General features: G+C 39.9%; 2 protein-coding genes across 18 annotated transcripts in view; both read right to left on the bottom strand.

The window, feature by feature from the left end:
- Window positions 1-399: 399 nt before the first annotated feature.
- The window catches only part of LOC100560921 (immunoglobulin lambda-1 light chain), a 111122-nt gene continuing 91323 nt past the window's right edge, over window positions 400-20198 (bottom strand). For 10 of the 13 annotated variants that reach the window (XM_062958661.1, XM_062958650.1, XM_062958651.1 and 7 more), the window contains exons 3-4: window positions 14242-14279; window positions 10668-11221 (exon numbers count right to left, since the gene is read on the bottom strand). In XM_062958661.1, coding sequence (XP_062814731.1) covers window positions 10902-11221; window positions 14242-14279 — 358 coding nt within the window. In that variant the 3' untranslated portion in view covers window positions 10668-10901. Of the gene's footprint in view, window positions 939-3441; window positions 3480-10667; window positions 11222-14241; window positions 14280-20198 lie in introns of those variants that run through there. The other 3 variants (XM_062958660.1, XM_062958659.1, XM_062958656.1) reach the window with 1 other exon arrangement.
- Window positions 5879-20198, bottom strand: part of LOC103282953 (immunoglobulin lambda-1 light chain-like) — a 97149-nt gene continuing 82829 nt past the window's right edge. For 4 of the 5 annotated variants that reach the window (XM_062958647.1, XM_062958645.1, XM_062958646.1 and 1 more), the window contains exons 3-4: window positions 8289-8326; window positions 5879-6422 (exon numbers count right to left, since the gene is read on the bottom strand). In XM_062958647.1, the coding sequence (XP_062814717.1) occupies window positions 6103-6422; window positions 8289-8326 (358 nt within the window). In that variant the 3' untranslated portion in view covers window positions 5879-6102. Of the gene's footprint in view, window positions 6423-8288; window positions 8328-20198 lie in introns of all 5 variants that reach the window. The other variant, XM_062958644.1, reaches the window with a different exon arrangement.

Below are 20198 nucleotides of genomic sequence, written 5' to 3'. Positions count from 1 at the left end.
GCAGCCATGGTGAGAACTTTGTTTTTTTTTTATTGAGGGTCTGTTCATATTCCATGATTATGGCTCTATGATCCTACTTTAAGTCCCTATGGAATCCTAGACTTTGTTGTTTTAGGAAGAGGCATCCCAGATTCTCAGCCAGAGAGCTACAAAACCCAAGATTCCATAGGACACAAATATGGCAGTTAAAGTGGAATCATTGTACTATAATTTTGGAGTGTGCAAGAACCCTCAAGCAGGAGTGTAGAGAACATGGATGAGCAACCATTCCATCCCATCTCCTCCTTCTACCCTTAAAATATGGACATAAATATAGATACGGAGTAAGGACTACACTTTTCTTTATTAAGGCCAATAACACTTTTGTTCAGAAAATAAATGCTAATAAAACAACATCAATGAAATGTAACAATGTTTATTAATGTGCTAACACAAGAAAGACAGATAGACATGGATTCCCAGTGGATAGAGACATGATGACAGGGGAGAAAGTGGAATTGACATAGGAGAAAAAATGAGTTTTATCAATCAAACTGACATTAAGTAGTAATCAGAAAAAGTAGTTGGTCGTTTGGTGGGAGATGAACACATAGAGGCCACCAATGGGAGATCCAACATTTATGAACATGCCAACCGGCTGACCACCTTCTCAATGGTCTTGCTTTCATGGGTCACCTTGCAGGTGTAACTTTCATTGGCTTCCCATTCAGACCGACTGAGAGTCAGGTAACTGCTGGCGATATACTTGTCACCCTGTTTGATAGGCTTGGTTGTCTCCACACCAGAAGAGATGGTGCGGCCATCACCCAACCACTCAACCTGGACAACACCCGGGTGAAAGCCATCCATCAGACAGGCCAAGGTGGCCTTGTTCTTGCTCTTGAGCTCTTCCTGGGATGGAGGGAAGAGAGACACCACAGGAGGGACAGCTGGCTGACCTGGAAGACAAGAAGGAACATTGGTTATCAGACGTTGCAGGAGATTCAAGGTGTGATCCAAGTCAATCAGATTCAATTTATCAAACCTAAATGAAGTCTTTTAGACTCCATCGAGTCTGCTCTAAGCATGACTAACTCTGGTCCAATCTCATAATGAAGGGATGTCCATAGAAGTATAATGTTAACGTTCATAAGAAAATTAGAATCCTATCATGTGATCCCACCAGAAGAACGTGTCCTCCATTCATGATCATGACCTGTTTCAGAATATTATAATGTTAAAACAGGTGTCCAAGTACATTAGCCTTTTCTCTCAAGTCATCATAATTCATGGGTTGTGGGACCAGGCCTTTGAACAATAATAGCAGCATTATTATTCTACACGCTTTAGAACTCAATGACAGACCCAGTTTTTTAGACTCGAAATGCGCCAATTGTATATTTATATTTTTGTGAATGTTTATTGTATTTAATTTTAATTGATTGAATGTTCTGTATTATTTTTATATATGTGTTTTTATTCTAAGCCTCCCTGAATCCCCTATTGGGTGAGAAGGGCGGGATACAAGTCCTGTAATAAATAAATAATAAATAAATAAACAGAAAGAAACCTCTAGTCACCATAGCAGTAGATTAGCAGCAAGTCTGGAATATGTGTGTATCTAAATCAAGACTCATTACACCACAACCGTAATCTCAATGGAGTTGCATTTCTCCTACATTTCCCGTAGATGGAAGAGAATGTTCACATTTAGTTTTCTGGTCCTCACAAAGTAGTACTATCATTGGTAAGAACTTATTTTGAGTTTTCTAATTAAATAAATGTATCATTTCTATCAATCTGGGCATTGAGAAATGTTCACTGCCCAATAGGTTCTCAAGGTGGTCTCTTCCAAGACATGTATTTTACATCTACCGGACCAAACAAGTAATTTGTAACATGCATTCATACGATTTTAGAGTGATATCCTCTCTAAACTCTTCATAGAAGAACCATAAATAACCAGTGCTGAGATGGAGGGAGATGCTTTTGGAACATAACCCCCCATGTCAACTGGGGGATTCTGGTAAGGAAGTCCATTACATGATCTCAGAAGAAGGCAATGGCAAATTCCTCTGGTCAAGAAACCCCCCATGATAGGTTCTCCGTAGGGTTGATGTATGCTGGAAATGACTTGAAGGCACACAACAACAGAAAGTAGGGAGATTGTCCCTTGCGGACAAGCAGAATAGAAAACCCATGATAAACCCAGCAGCAGAGCACTGCCATCATCCCCAGCAGCAGGCTATGAGTCCAAAATTGTGAAGGACTCGGGGAATAGAAGAGTTCTTCAAACACTTGGAGGTTTTGTAAGATCGTAAGGCACCTACACTCTTGGAGCGAGAAGGTGGAAGACCTTGAAAAACTACAGCTCCCAGGGTTCCATAGTATTTTGCCCTGCCAGTTCAAGTGGTGACAAATTAGATAAATTCAACAATGTAGATGCATCCAGAGTCAGGTTATGGTCTAAAACTGATATATGCTACTGTAGCCCAATAGATTGATAGGATTGTCTAGAACTAAAATAGACAAGATAAGAGTACATTTATATCCAATAGCATATAAAAAATAAGAACCGGTTGGGTCTTGGGTGCAATTAAAAGTTGTGGTGAAAGCATCAGGTCAAGAAATAGGAGACTTTTCACATCACAATTCAGGCATGATGATCCCACTTTTAATGCCATGGCAACTTCTTATAGAATCCCGGAGTTCTACAGTCAGAGGAAACACTAGAGCTATCTATGTATCCCTCCTCAAACTCCAAATCCCAGAATTGACTTGTCGCAAGTCAAGTAGGATCATAGTGCCTTAAATGAGTAATGTACAATTGCTTTGTTATGTCACAGGTCTAGTTTGACCCATTTAGGAACTGGGTTTTGGAGTTTGATAGGACAATGCCTCCTCCAACTTGGACGAATATAACATTTTGTTGACTTTTATGTACCATTTTGTTCATTTCCTATATTTTAAGACCTCTGCTATTTTTCCCCATTCAAGTGGATCAAGAATTCTTTGATTCAGATTCCCATGTTCCCAAAAATGTATCAAACGAACGGACATAGTCCAGCTCTTCTATCTGAGAAATCTCACATCGGAATCACGGACGTCTCAATAATCAATACATTCAAGCAAGTTGGCCACCTGGAAATATCCCAACACAAACTTGCGTTCTTGTAATATTTTGCCTCTATCGATAAAATGGCAAGAGAGCATGTTGAACAACATCACATGAACCTCAGTTAGCTCAAGAAAAAGAACAAATAATTTCATGGCATATTCAAAGGGCATGGGATAAAGTCAATTGCATCCCGTGGCACTTTATGCCACATTACTCTTTGAGGTGTCACCAAAGGATCCCTGAAGTTGACATAACATCAGGAGGAGATAACAGGGCAAAAAAGATGGAAATGTTACAATATTTTCACACAGTAGGACAAGAATATGATGAATTTGGTGACTTACCAGTGACTGTCATATGGGTTCCAGCTCCAAAGACGTACCACAGTGACACATCACAGGACAAAAACCGCCCATCTCTCCTCAGCATAGATAGGTCATGGATACCAACCAGAGGAACATGGAGACCACCAAAATCTGTTCCATAAGGAAATAGATAGAAATAATTCACAAATGATTGGGTTTTGTTGAGATGAAGAACTTCCCATTTCCACAGAATCTGGAGTGAAGAAATCATGTTATGCTTTGGTTTAGCTCTGGATCCAGAAAGTCCTGAAGTCCTGTTGGCCATTCATGAACATTTTGAGCCTTCAAAGGGTTTCCATGAACATCTCAGATCCTTCAGGAGTTCCATGAACATCTCAGATGTGTCAACGGGTTCCATGGATATATCCGATCCTTCAAGAGGTTCCATGAAAATCTCCAATTGTTTAAGGGATTCCATGAACATCTCAGATCCTTCAGGAGTTCCATGAACATCTCAGATGTGTCAACAGGTTCCATGAATATATCCTATCCTTCAAGGGGTTCCATGAACATCTCCAATCGTTCAAGGGATTCCATGAACATCTCCCTTCAAGGACTTCAATGGACGATGATCACTACTTGGGTGGAGGCCACCTGTTAAAAAGGATGCCCTTTCATCATTATTTCTGGAGCCACTGAGGAGAACTGTAGACTTAATGCTCATGTCTTTCAAAATCTGGAACGTACTTTTTGAAAGAGGTCTTACATGGCACTCTGCAGATTTGTCTATGTTCAGTCTACATAATCTCAATGCACTGGATCATTGTGTTGTGTGTAATAATGAACTCCCTTAGTTAATGAATGGCTTGCCTAACCACTTAGTATATTCAACTGAAATTGATTAAATAATTTTATTATTATAGTGTGAGAACCTAGCAATGAATTTTGTGTATAATAGAACTTGGAGGGATAAATAGGATTTTGTGGATATATGATGTTGTATCCGAATCTGGAAAGCATAGAAAATTCTTGCCTTGCTTAATTGTGTTGTGTATACTTCAAAGGGCATTAGAAAACATTTTTCTTGATATTACATGGGACCTAGACATTTTTGAAGTTGGGTTTGACCTTAGCATGGATTTTGTAGTCCAATAATATGACCGCTTTCTTGGTAGACTCAGCAGCAGTTGACCACAGTGCTCTGATTCTCTCATGGTTTCAATCTATGCAGCTCAGGTTGGCCAAAGTTGATACTTGGGTCCAGGCTATTTGAAGGACCGTGCCTCTTTTTATGAACTTGTTTGAGCCCTAATATCATTGGGAGAGGTATTTCTCTCTGTCCCACCACCTTCTCAAGTTTGTTTAGAGCAGTGGTTCTCAACCTGTGGGTCCCCAGGCATTTTGGCCTACAATTCCCAGAAATCCCAACCAGTTTACCATCTGTTAGGATTTCTGGGAGTTGAAGGCCAAAACATCTGGGGACCCATAGGTTGAGAACCACTGGTTTAGAGGGAACAAAGGTGAAGGCCTTCTTGATAGTTGCTCCCAGACTTTGGAATTCCCCCTCTTGCTCTCCTTCCAACAGTAAAGAAAACATTTCATATTCTCTTAGACCAGCCCATCGTACCTTTGGGCCTCCAGTTGTTTGGAGTCCCAACTCCCAGAAGCCCTAGCCAGTTCAGTAATAGCTGCTATTAATGGTTATGTAGATGTGGATTCACGACTGGCATGTCCGTATGGGGATCTACCTCCTCCTGGATGCATATCTTGACTATGGGCAGAATCGGATCCTAGAATTACATGTGGACCGTTGGCTGTTTTTGAGACACTTGGCCCCTCTAGATTCACCAAATTGCTGTTTATCGTCCACGTCCTACCTCCCATAAATGTGAGCTATCTCTCTCTAGGAAGATTCTCGGCATATAAATTGGACCTACAGTTGTACCGTTTTGGTTCATTTGTTTGTTTCTTTCTCCTCTGAGGGCATATAACAATACTTGCATGTTCATAACCCTGTCTTTCAAGAAGACTTTGGGGGTTTATGCTTGGTCATCTAGCAACCATGGATGGTCCTTCAGTCCATCTCTTCATTCCCTCCCTTCAGTCAGAGGTGAGAATTACATGGTTAGAAAAGATTAGGAAGCCAGGAGTTATTTGTTTGCAATTGTGTGTGTGTGTGTGTGTCCATAAATGGGGGAACAGATGGTTGTAAGGTATTTTTTCATCATATACTCAAATGGTTTGAATTTGAGGTCATTATATCCCATTATTTTAGAGACAAGGAGGCATTCTTTTCTCATTTGTCTCAGACAACAGCATGCTTTGCATCAGCCCAGCCTTGACTGTTGTTGCATTAGGTTTGGGTAGCTATTGCTGAAAACAGGATGTTAAACTAAAACAAGTCTCTGGTCTGATTCAAAAGAACTCTCCTAATGGTCTACATTTCTTAATAACATACTTTAAAAAAAGACACCAATTACATATATCAAATTTTTATTAATGAGCTAACACAGGAAGGTAAACAAACAAAGGTGGTTCCAAGGAGTACAAACAAGAGGAAGATTTGGGGTATGGAACTATGTTGGACAGAGAACAGCCTTTATCAGTAAAGGTTGAATTAAGTAGGATTTGGAGAATAGCTTGGAAGCAATTCTTCCTAGGAGATGGAGATCTAAGGGCCACCACTTTGACATCCACCTTTTAAGAACATGCCGACCGGCTGACCACCTTCTCAATGGTCTTGCTTTCATGGGTCACCTTGCAGGTGTAACTCTCATTGGCTTCCCATTCAGACCGACTGAGAGTCAGGTAACTGCTGGCGATATACTTGTCACCCTGTTTGACAGGCTTGGTGGTCTCCACACCAGAAGAGATGGTGCGGCCATCACCCAGCCACTCAACCTGGACAACACCCGGGTGAAATCCATCCATCAGACAGGCCAAAGTGGCCTTGTTCTTGCTCTTGAGTTCTTCCTGGGATGGAGGGAAGAGAGACACCACAGGATGGGCAACTGGCTGACCTGGAAGACAAGAAGGAACATTGGTTATGAGACTTTGCAGGAAATTCATGGTGTGATCCAAGTCAATCAGATTCAATTTATCAAACCTAACTGAAGTCTTTTAGACTCCACTGAGTCTGCTCTAAGCATGACTAATTCTAGTCCCATCTCATAATGAAGGGATGTCCATAGAATTATAATGTTAGAGTTTGTCAGAAAATTAGAATCCTATCCTGTGATCCCACCAGAAGAACATGTCCTCCATTCATGATCATTACTTGTTTCAGAATATTAGAATGTTAAAACAGGGTGTCCAAGTACGTTTGCCTTTTCTCTCAAGTCATCATCATTCATGGGTTGTGGGACCAGGCCTTTGAACAATAATAGCAGCATCAATTACTACTACACGCTTTAGAACTCAATGACAGACCCAGATTTTTAGACTCGAAATGCGCCAATTGTATATTTATATTTTTGTGAATGTTTATTGTATTTAATTTTAATTGATTGAATGTTCTGTATTATTTTTATATGTGTGTTTTTATCCTAAGCCGCCCCGAATCCCCTATTGGGTGAGAAGGGTGGGATACAAGTCCTGTAATAAATAAATAATAAATAAATAAACGGAAAGAAACCTCCAGTCACCATAGCAGTAGATTAGCAGCAAGTCTGGAATATGTGTGTATCTAAATCAAGACTCATCACACCACAACCTTAATCTCAATGGAGTTGCATTTCTCCTACATTTCCCGTAGATGGAAGAGAATGTTCACATTTAGTGTTCTGGTCCTCACAAAGTAGTACTATCATTGGTAAGAACTCATTTTGCGTTTTCTAATTAAATAAATGGATCATTTCTCTCAATCTGGGTATTGAGAAATGATCACTGCCCAAAAAAGGTTCTCAAGGTGGTCTCTTCCAAGACATGTATTTTACATCTACCAGAAAAATAATTTATAACATGCATTCAAATAACCTTAGAGTGATATCCTCTCTGAGCCCTTCATAGAAGAACCATAAATAACCAGTGCTGAGATGGAGGGAGATGCTTTTGGAACATAACCCCCCATGTCAACTGGGGGATTCTGGTAAGGGAGTCCATTGCATGATTTCAAGAAAGCTGTGTATCTTGACCTCAGAAGAAGGCAATGGCAAATTCCTCTGGTCAAGAAACCCCCATGATAGGCTCTCCGTTAGGGTTGATGTATGCTGGAAATGACTTGAAGGCACTCAACAACAGAAGGTAGGGAGATTGTCCCTTGCGGACAAGCAGAATAGAAAACCCATGATAAACCCAGCAGCAGAGCACTGCCATCATCCCCAGCAGCAGGCTATGAGTACAAAAATGTGAAGGACTTAGGAAACATAAGAGTTCTTCAAACACTTGGATGTTTTGTAAGATAGTACAAAGACATGTTTCGCCATTCAAGTGGATCAAGACCTCCTTGCTTCAGATTCCCACGTTCCCAAGATATGAATTACATGAACGGACACAGTCCAGTTCTTCTATCTGAGAGATCCGACAACCGAATTACGGACGTCTCAATAATCAATACATTCAACCAAGTTGGCCACCTGGAAAGATCTCAACACAGACTTGCATGATTGTAATATTTTACCTCTATAAATAAAATGGTTTGAACAATATTGCATGAACCCCAATTAGACCAAGAAAAAGAACAAATAATTTCATGGCATATTCAAGGTGATAAAATCAGTTGCAGCCTGTAGCATTTTATGCCAAATAAATGGTGTTACTCTTTGAGGTTTCATTACAGGATCCCTGAAGTTGACACAAAGCCAAAAGGAGATAACAGGGCAAAAAATTTGAAATGTTACAATATTTTCACACAGAAGGACAAGAATATGATGAATTTGGTGACTTACCAGTGACGGTCATATGGGTTCCACCTCCAAAGACGAACCACAGTGACACACAGCAGGACAAAAACCTCCCAACCTTCCTCAGCATAGATAGGTTATGGTTACCAAGACCATACCAAGGAACATGGAGACCACTAATATCTATCCCATAATGGAAAAGATTGACAGTAGCTCACAAATGCTTGGGTTGTGTTGAGATGAAGAACTTCCCTTTTCCACGGAATCTGGAGCGAACTATATGTTTTGGAAGAAATCATGTTACGCTTTGATTAAGCTCTGGATCCAGAAAATGAAGTCCTGTTGGCTATTCATGAACATTTTGATGCTTCAAGGGGTTCTGTGAACATCCCAGATCCTTTAAGAGATTCCATGAACACCTCGGATCCTTCAAGGGGTTCCATGAACATCCCACATCCTTCAAGAGATTCCATGAACATCTCAGATCCTTTGAGGAGTTCCATGAACATCTCAGATCCTTCAAGAGGTTCCATGAATATCTCAGATCCTTCGAGGAGTTCCATGAACATCTCAGATCCTTCAAGGGGTTCCATGGATGATAGTCACTACTTGGCTGGAAGGCACTTTTTCTTCATTATTTCTGGAGTCACTGAAGTAAACTGCAGACCTGATTGATACTCATGTCTTTCACAGTCTAGCTAAGGTGGAATGTATTTATGAAAGACATCTTAAATGACACTCTGCAGATTTGTCTGTGTTCAGATTTATATAATCTCACTGCACTGGATCATTGCGTTGTGTGTCAAAATGAACTCCCTTAGTTAATAAGTGTTTTGCCTGAATGCTTATATATTCAACCTTAGTGGATTAAAAATGATTTTGCTATTTTGGCGTGAAAGCCTAACAATAAATTTCATTTACCGTTAGATGAGCATAGAAATTTTTTAAATTTGCTTCATTGTATTGTGTGTTCACCAAAGGGCAGTAGAAAACATTCTCCTTAATAGTACATGGGACCCGGACATTTTGAAGTGGAATTTGACCCTATCATGGATTTTGTAGACCAATAATATGACAGTAGCAGCTGACACCAGGACTCTGTGATTCCCTAATGTTTTCAGTCGATGCAGCTGAGATTGTCCAATGTAGAAACTTGGGTCCGGGCTATTTGAAGGAATGCACCACCATTAATGAACTTGTTTGAACTCTAATATCACTGGGAGAGGTGTTTCTCTCTGTCCCACCATCAAGTTTATTTAGAGGAAACAATGGAGAAGGCCTTCTTGATAGCTGCTCCCAAAGGTTGGAACTTCTTCCCTTGCCCTCCTTCCAATAATAAATATAGTCTTCCCTAATCCATTCAATCAGCCCTGTGAAACTTCTGGCTCTCTGGTTGTTTGGGACTCTAATTCCCAGAAATCCTAGCCAGTTTGTCCAATTGCTAGGAGTTCTGGGAGTTGAAGTCCAAAATCCCTGGAGAGTCACATGTGTGCAGATCAGCCTTAGACTTGTAGGAAATTACCATGATGGCTTATGAATGGTGATATTATTTTTATATCTTGTCTGTTAATGAATGAATTAATGATATTAAGTCTATATATTGTACATTGAAAGACATATTACTGATGTCTGTGTAGGGACCACTTTCAGAGTTCAGTAATAGCTGCCATTAATGGTTGTTTAGATGTGGTTTCACAACTGGCATGTCCATATGGGGATTTACCTCCTCGTGAACTATGGCTGTTGACAGAATGGGATCCTAGAATTGCATGTGTCCCTTTGGCTGTTTTTGCAACACTTGACCCTTCTAGATTGAGCAAATTGCTGTTTATCGTCGACCTCCTACCTCCCAGAAATATGAGTTATCACTCTAGGAAACTTCTAGGAATAGCAATTGGACTGACGTTTGGGATGCACTGGTTCATTGGTTTGTTTCTTAGTCTTCTGAAGGCATCTTACAATAGTTGCATGTTCCTAACCCTGTCTTTGAAGAAGATATCAGGGGATCACGCTGGGTTATCTAGCTACCATGGATGGTCCTTCCCTTCATTTTATCTTTCCCTTCCTTCAGTCAAAGGTGAGAATTGCAGGGTTAGAAAAGACCAGGAAGCCAGTAGTTATTTATTTGCAATGATATGTGTGTGTGTCCATAAATGGGGGAACAAATGGTTGTAGGGTTCTTTTTCATCATATGCCCAAATGGTTTGAATCTGAAGTTATTATATCCCATTATTTTAGGGGGAATGAGGCATTGTTTTCTCATTTGCCTCAGGCAAGAGCCTGCCTTGGATCAGCCCAGTCTTGATTGTTGTTTACCTATTGCTGAAAACAGGATGTTAGACGAGAACAAGTCTCTGGTCTGATTCAAAAGAACTCTACTGATGGTCTACATTTCTTAATAACATATTTTAAAAAAGACACCAATGACATATATCAAATTTTATTAATGAGCTAACACAGAAAGGTAAACATACAACAGTGGTTCCAAGGAGTACAAGCAAGGGGAAGATGTGGGGTATGGAACTATGTTGGACAGAGAACAGCCTTTATCAATAAAGCTAGAATTAGTTGAGAATTGGAGAATAACTTGATCCCATGGAGGAAGCATGTCTTCCTAGGAGATGGAGATCTAAGGGCCACCACTGAGACATACACCTTTTATGAACATGCCAACTGGCTGACCACCTTCTCAGTGATCTTGCTTTCATGGGTCACCTTGCAGGTGTAACTCTTATTGGCTTCCCATTCAGACCGACTGAGAGTCAGGTAACTGCTGGCGATATACTTGTCACCCTGTTTGACAGGTTTGGTGGTCTCCACACCAGAAGAGATGGTGCGGCCATCACCCAGCCACTCAACCTGGACAACACCCGGGTGAAAGCCATCCATCAGACAGGCCAAAGTGGCCTTGTCCTTGCTCTTGAGTTCTTCCTGGGATGGAGGGAAGAGAGACACCACAGGATGGGCAACTGGCTGACCTGGAAGACAAGAAGGAACATTAGTTATGAGACTTCTCAGGGGATTCAAGGTGTGATCCAAGTTAATCAGATTCAATTTATCAAACCGAACTGAAATCTTTTAGAATCAATCGAGTCTGCTCTAAGCATGACTAACTCTAGTCCCATCTCATAATGAAGAGATGTTAGAGTTCATAAGAAAATTAGTATCTTATCCTGGGACCCCACCAGAAGAACATGTCCTACATTCAGGATCATATTGTCCAGTCATTATCATGATCAGGAAATTCTCAGAACTGAAAGAATATTCCTGTTATCATATCAATAATTTAGAAGCAGGTTGTTTGGGTGTCCAATTCCCAACTTGTCCAATAGTCAGGAATTGTGGGAGCTGAAGTCCAAAACACCTGAAGATCTACAGGTTGTGCAGACCTGATCTAAACCAATTGGTGTGGTGAAAGGTAGTGTTTGGAAATGACATAAAGGACAATGTGGGACTATAGCTCCCATCACACTTAATCATGCAATGGTGAAACTTGGTAGGAGTTGCGGTTCAACAAGACTTGAACGGACAGACATTTTCTACCCCAGATGAGAATGGTTAGGGTGAAGCATCTCATTTGGCAATCCGTCAAAATAATGAAGCTGCATAGCATGTTGTTCACACTTTCTGGGATTAAGCTGCATAGTGTAAGGTTAGCAGGTCCTCCAGGCAAATAACAGAAATAAGTCAGTAAGTGAGTAAAAGTTTATTTGTATACCGCCCTCTCTCCCGAAAGGGACTCAGGGCGGTTTCCAATATAAAATCAGCATAAAACATTGTACAATAAAACGCTGAAAACACTATAAAACGCTATAAGAATTAAAAACAAAAACGAAACATAACAATTGACTAAAACAATCACATAAACAGAAGGAATATAATCACTCAAATAACATATGAATCAGAAAAGAAAAAAAAAGACCACTGGGATGGAGGAGAGGATGGCCTGAAGGGGCCACTAGAACTAAAATGCAATGTTATATTCTAAGATGCTTTGGGGCAGAGGAATAAAGTGCAGTGTTTCAAGTCAAAGAAATGGCCTGTGCAACTACTATAACTATGGGCTCGGTTATCCAAAAAAATAACTATATTTTATGTTTAGCAAGAGTACGTGATTCATGATAAAGATAGATAGGTAGCTTTCTGCTTAGTGTAAGAATAGCAGGTCCACCAGGCAAATAACACGTTTAGTAAAAGTTACATGTTTCATGATGTAAATAGATAGGTAGGTAGATAGAATAGATAGATAAATAGAGATAGAGACAGAGACAGAGACACAGACACAGACACAGAGACAGACACAGAGACAGACACAGAGCTAGAGCTAGAGACAGAGACAGAGACAGACACAGAGACAAAGACAGAGATAGAGACAGAGATATATAAATATTGTGATGACGACTACTGGATGGTATATGTTCTGTATCAGAAACTAGAGCTGATGTGGTCTATCCAATGCAGTTTTCTGAATCACCACCCCAAATAACCAAACCAAATCTAAAGTTGACCAAAAACTGATTCACAACCCTTTTGGTACTAATGTTGGAGAGCGATCCCTGGTCAAATGGTCCCTGGTCAGAAAAAGGTTGGGAAACACTGATCTAGACTATACTATACTTTTTCTTTATTTTCCAGAAGGGAAAACACTTAAGAAAGACCTTACCTATTTCAGAACTCTCCCAATTTTTATCAGATTTAGGCTATGAAAGAGACAGAACTAGAGCATGAAAGTATATTGTGATCTTGTTTTTGTGTTTTTATTATCATCATCATCATCATTATTATTATTTTATTATGACACAGCAAACAAGATTTCGTATCACAAAATCACAAGTCGAACACTTCCCAAGTGTCTAGGACTGTGTGATGTATTTTTGGATGATGCGTGCAGATCCCAGTAGGGTGGCCTTTTGCAGTTGGCATATCGTGATTTTATTATTATTATTATTATTATTATTATTATTATTATTATTATTATTATTATTAATAATAATAATAATTATTATTATTCTTTTTGTTACTACCTACAATTTTTTTTCTTTTTTCTTTTTTTCTCTTTCTTCCACCCCTATTTTTCTCCTCTTCTTTACTTCACTCTCCCTGTACCAATGTTTTCCTCGCTTTAACTGTACATATCACATATAGCACAATAAAAAATATTATATAAAAAAAGTATATTGTGATTTTATTGCTCGGGATCAACAGATCCAAACGCCAACATTTCAGCTTTTTGTGGTTTTAACTTCTAAATTTTTTATCGTTAATTTTTAACCATAGTTTTGGAAGCTGCCTTGAGTCCCACTTTGGGAGAAAGGTGGCATACAAATACAATAAATAAATGAGAAAATGGATTGCCCTGGAGACTAGGACATGAAACAATGGCTTCAAACTACAGGAAAGAAAGAAGATTTCACTTGAACATTAGGAAGAACTTTCTGCGAGAGCTGTTCAGGAGTGGAACTTTCTCTCTGTCCCGGAGTGTGGTGGAGGCTTTGAAACAGAGGCTGGATGGCCATCTGCCAGGAATGTGATTTTCCTGATTCTGGACAGAATGGGGTTGGACTGGATAGCCCATGAGGTCTCTTCCAACTCTAGGATTCTATGATTCTATGAATATTAGAAGTCCCTGTCAAAAATGATCTAAGCAGCTCCACTGACTAGCTGATGGAAACACCAGATCTCAAATTCTTTGTCCTATTTTAACATCTAACCAAATATGCCAAGCATTGAATGTAGCCACAGGACAGATTTTCAAAGAACACCCTTGTAATCAAAAAATTCAACTTCTAAACCAAGAAGAGGAAATTAGTGGAGAGAGAGAAAGAAGAATGGCACTGGAACACTCTACTTTGCTGAGGATTTAAACATTCATCACCATCTAAGGTTGGAATCCACAAGGTCAACATGAAGACAGAAAGGAAAAAGAGGGTAAAAAGATGGAAAAAAATGTAATATTTTCACAGGGGAGGAAAGGAATATAGTTAATTTGGTGACTTACCGGTGACGGTCAAGTGAGTTCCTCCTCCGAACACCCACCACAGTGACACGCAGCTGTACAAAAACCTGTAGACGATGGGCACCAATATGGATTCCATAGAGAGGACCATTGGACAAGCACGAATCTTGGACAATTCCCATTTCCAAACAAGCTGCACTGAATGCTGGACTTTGAAAGAAAAAAAAAAGAGATATACCTATCTGATGACTATGGATGAAGACACGTCTCTCAGCTATGTACCAATACCTTAGATCTTCGATGTGGATTCACTCGCCGTGGTCCATTTCTATATAGAAGAGGCATGGTGGACGTAATCCTTTATTAATTTAAAGCTAGAGAATTATCAAAGTAGTCGTAACAGCTTCTGAAGTCTAGTAGATAGGGAAAGTATTCTTAGAAGTGGCCTCCCAGGTGACTTTGTTGTCTTTCTGTGTGCTCAGTTTCTTATACATTAAATTCAAGGCACTGGACCATCTCTTTGCTGTGTCAATATGGACTTCCCTATTAGCTGGTATGCTTCTCAGCTCTTAGAAAAACCAGTTATTATTGATATAATTATGAATGCGATGCCTGGCTTTGGAAGGTTGCCACTCAATTCCACTTCAGGTGGAACTTAGGGTGAAATATATCCTTCCTTCAAATTGGAAACAAGACTAATGTTCAAATAGCTTCGATCCGTTTTGCCTACACTGGAAGATGATTTTATATATCTCTGGATATTTTGGTGTTGAGTGATTCTGAATCCAATGAAATTGCATGAGGAACTCCAATGGAGATAGGAAGTAGACCTATCAGAAGACGACCATGAAATGCTCATATGACCATTTGTCTCTTCCAGGAACATTAATTTTGTTACTCAGTTGCTGTTGTGTCTTCAGACAGACCTAGTGTTTTGTTGTTGACAATGGAGAAGTCGGTTTCAATTGTATGGAAGTGGCCTTGGAAGTGTGACCTAACCTAACATCTACTTGGATATTCCCACAACAATTCCTTAAATAGTCCGAGGATGATGGAGACTCCAAGAATGACTTTTTTGTCCTCCATATTTCCCCTTTCAAACATGAAGAAGCCAGGACTTCAAAAGCTAGCGTGATACACTTTTCTCCTTCTTTATTGACCTGAAAAGGTACAACCACATAATATACTTTGCCATTACTTATATTGTATATTTATTTATTTATTTATTTACAGTATTTATATTCCGCCCTTCTCACCCCAAAGGGGACTCAGGGCGGATTACAATGAACACATATATGGCAAACATTCAATGCCAACAGACAAACAACATTCAGTTTAGACAGACACAGAGGCATACCATATAGTTCACTGCTATAACATGGGCCATGTTATATTCAGTAGCTAAAAACAAATGGCCAAAGGAGTTAGGACAATGGAATTGGTGGATCTTAATACAAATCACAACCAATGTAGAAATAAGTCAACACATGGAATATATATATATATATATATATATATATATATATATATATAGATCAGACACAGTTGTATGTTTCTACTTGGGCTAGAGCAGTGGTTCTCAAACTTTTTTTGACTAGGGACCACTTGACCAGGGACCACTCTCCAACATTAGTACCAAAAAAGTTGCAAATCAGTTTTTGGTCAACTTTAGATTCAGTTTGGTTATATGAGGTGCTGATTCAGAAAACTGCATTGGAGAGATAACAGCAGCTCTAGGTTGTGATACAGAACATATGCCACCCAGTTGTCACCATCTGCTTGCCCACAGAAAACCATATTTAATAATCTAGAGCTGATGTGGTCTATCCAATGCAATTTTCTGAATCAGCACCCCAAATAACCCCAAGAATAGGACTAAAAACGAAACCATCAAGGCACTCCCTCTTCCAGGCACCACACGAAATGGCTCCGCTCAGGGGGAGGGAGGAGGAGGAGAAGCAGCAGTCAGGAGGCTTGTAGTCACTGGTACTTTTTCTAGTGCAATTTCCAGAATCTCATAGTCATGTTGACCTTGGAATGGGGAGAATTTAAAAGTAACTTTTTGTACTTCTGTATTTTTTTACCCTTGATGTAAGGGTTGAAAATAAGCTTCAGTGATGGCCAGGGAGCAGCATGTGTTGTACAAGCTTCAATGTCACAAAATGATTCAAGTGCATTGTGTGTGCAAGTCTCTCTCTGTTTTAGAATGAGATACAATTGGATTAATTAAAACCCTTATTTTTATTCTTTAGATAAATGATACTATGAACTTAAGTGTGTGCCAATATCACAGCTCATATTCCATTGTGTGTCACGGAAAGTTGCAGGACGTAAAGGAGAGAAGAAACAGGGATGAACATGACTCCTGACTCACTTCAGTTCTGAAGTTTATTCCCTTCTAAAAATTTCCCAGAGAAGAGTAGAAGATCTACACCATTTTGGGATGAATGAATGAGTGCTGAGCAACCACAAGTATAACTTCATCCTTTATATGTAGGCTTCCGGCAAAAATGGGAACTAAACTCTTGGAAGAGATGAGGAGGACCAGAATGGTGGAAATGTGGATTGTTTGTGGGTCAGATAGAGATGTATAGTTGGGTTTTATTGACCACTCAGATTCTCCAGAGTCTCCATTCCAAATATGTTCTTTGAAGAGGAGAAACTCAACTGAAATGGTGGGAAGTATGACAATAACATTAGCAGGAAACCTATGATGTCTTTACCCATGTTGACCTTGGAATGTGGAGAATTTGCTGAATCAATTGGTTAGTCCTTTTGGTAGTCTCCAATTAGAGTTGGCCCACTGAATCAAAGGGATTTGCACGAGTGTTGGTTGCCCATTTGACAACTAGTTCAATGTATCTTTTCTAGTTGGCCATACCGATGGGGTTTATGCCACTTTTAGTGACATCCAACCCAATACTCAACTTTCTGCTCATACAGATTTCTGCTCCTCCTGACCACCTTTTCTATCAAAAGATGGTAGGAGATGCTGTGCAAATGCCTAGGAGAATAACAAATACAAGTTTAATCCAAGGGGAAAAAATAGAAATAGTGTATTGATGAGCCTTGGTTACCTTTTAGGCATAGTGCTCAAAAGCTGTTTCGAGACCCATTTCTATAACTCTTAGGAATGTTTGAAAGTTTCTGAAACCAAGCCACTGTGACTCCATGTTCATCTTCCTCTACTCTTGGACATGTCCAGTGAAATCTTCCCATAATAAGGAGAAGTGTTATCTCTGTGTCTGCTTATATGCGGTGGGGCAAGGAGGGAGGTTTTCTAGCAGTGTGGGAAGCTCCACTCACCTTCCGTTGGATTATTTGGTTGACTCTTGTGGGAAATGGGACACTGACCTGTGGACTTCAATTCATCTATATATATAAAAATGTAATGTGCGTTTTTCCCATGGAGTAAACAACAAAACCACTGAACCCAATCACACCAAATTTGGCCAAAAAAGACATAGCCATCCAATCTGTTTCAATAAAAAACCTAGAAAAATAAAGCCCAAACTACGGAGGATGAGGAAGAGCCATTCTCCCCCTGGCTGCCGGTCAGAAGGGTAGGCCCACCCGCTTTAAGCTCCGCCCACTTCATGTCAGCCACAAGGCCATGTGGTCGGCATAACTGCATGGAGCGACATAACATATATTAAAAACCAGCAATTCCTCAATACTTTATTTCCCATACCACCACACTTTGCCACAGCAACGTGTGGTCGGGCACAGCTAGTGATCACATATTCTTCAATAATCGAGCAAATGAAAATCACAAGTGAAGGATATTACATTTTATTAATATGCTAACAGGAGAAGGTCAGATACAAAGGACTTTCCATGAGGTAGAGACATGGAGAAAACTGACAAAGGAGAACTACATAGGAGAAAAAAATAAGTATTTATCAACCAAACTAGCATTGATGGTGGTGTGGGGGGGGAGGGAGAGTGGGATCACTCTTTTTTGAGACGGAGATCTGAGGGCTACCACTGAGACATCCACCATTTAAGAACATGATGATGGACTGACCACCTTCTCAATGGTCTTGCTTTCATGGGTAACCTTGCAGGTGTAGTCCTTATTAGCTTCCCATTCGGACCGAGTGAGAGCCAGGTAACTGCTGGCCACGTATTTGTCGCCCTGTTTGACCGGCGTGCTGGTCTCAACTCCAGCAGAGATGGTGCCGTCGTTGGCCTTCCACTCAACCTGGATGGCACGTGGGTAAAAACCATCCATCAGACAGACCAAGGTGGCTTTGTTCTTGCTCTTGATCTCTTCCTGGGATGGAGGGAAGACAGATACCGAAGGATGGACCTGGAAAACAATGGGAAATGTTGATAAGTGATTGTCCAACAGATTCAAAATATAATGACCTGTCAAGTATCATAAAGGAAGCACCATCAGATTGTAAGACAATTCCAGGACAAAGCTGCTCAAGATAACCTCTAAAGTTAGGATGGATGGAAAACACATCCATTTCCATTTGGCAAAAGTTCTGAGAAAGTAGACCTTTGGATCATCTCACTGGACGCCACACATTTTGGTGCCTGAAATGTTAATTCTATTTCTGGGTATATTTGACCTGCTGACTCCAAAAATAGCACCAGTTTTCCCCCATCAGCTCTTTTGGAAATATTTTGGAAATACAGAACATCTGCTGTCTAACAGTCATCATAAAACTGGATTTAGTCCAATATAAAATAATGATTTTGGTTACTTTTATGATTACTAGGCATATCAAGTCAACATTAGCACAATTTATATGTGTTTCCTTTTCTGTGAAAATATTTGAGTACAGTACAAAGACCATGTCAAGGGGACTGGTACTTGCAGTTTCACCTACCTTCATCCTACAAAATATGACATCGCTAGGAATTTTCTAGGTCCTCCAGGATATTATATGGTATGCTTCAGTTGGAAGTTGTCATAGATTCATGCTGGAGGATCTAGCAAATTTCTCAAAAGGATACCTCAAATCGATTGTTGGATGATGTGTCGACATCATCCAAACAAAGAGCTAAATCCCATTGATTTGATGGGTCTACATTTAATGGGACAGAATTTAAACCAGTGGTTCCCAACCATTTCTTGACCATGGACCAATTTGACCATGGGACCACTTCAACCAGGGACCGCTCTCCAACAAGAAGAGAGTTTCTTGAGATCAGTCGCAGTGGTACCATTGCAGTGGTATAGTATTTGTGAGGCTGTCGACCACATTTTAGTTCTTGAAGACCACTGGTGGTCCACAGACCACAGGTTGGGAACCACTGGTGTTTTCAAGGTGGCAGGTTGGATTGTTTTTTGATGGAGGTCTCCATTGATTTATTATTCTTTAGTCAGGCTTCCAGATATAATGCCACAAGGGAGTCTATTGGATTGCTCAATAACTTGATAATAGGGCTCCTAATCTATTTGAAAAAACAAGATCTTCCAAGTTATACTGTCAGTATTATTCCATGGCTACAGATACAGTAATATTACATGGCCCTAAATCTATGAAGTTGATACATACACACATTCTATCTAACAGTAAAAATATTACTTTGAATAAAGCCTAATTGAAATCTAACAAAAAAAATGGTCTCGAATCCTATGAGTTAGTCCCAACAACATAGGCCCATTCAATTAATTGTTGAATGGTGAATTAACATTTAGGGTAAGGTAATTCCATGGATTCAAATGACTACTCTAACTGAGAATAACAGTAGGATTCAGTCCACTATTTTTTAAAATTCAAACAAACTTATACATTTCCAAATTGGAGGCCACCATGACTTATCTAAAGACCCCCTCTTTTGCCTTGAGGCATAGACAAGGCACCCAAATGCAGAGACCCTTTCACACAAATACAGAGAGCCTTTCAAACTTCGAAGAAGGGTCACCATCCAGACCATTTTGCATTCTGATGATTTAATGGGAGATAAGGAAGCCTACGCTTCCATCTTCCCCATTGAGATCCATGGGACTCCTCCATAAACTTCATACTGACACAGTTCTC

Source organism: Anolis carolinensis, chromosome X, assembly GCF_035594765.1.
Source record: "Anolis carolinensis isolate JA03-04 chromosome X, rAnoCar3.1.pri, whole genome shotgun sequence".
Classification (NCBI taxonomy): domain Eukaryota; kingdom Metazoa; phylum Chordata; class Lepidosauria; order Squamata; family Dactyloidae; genus Anolis; species Anolis carolinensis.
The sequence above is the reverse complement of the archived record's forward strand: the minus strand, read 5'-3'. Positions and strand labels throughout refer to the sequence as shown.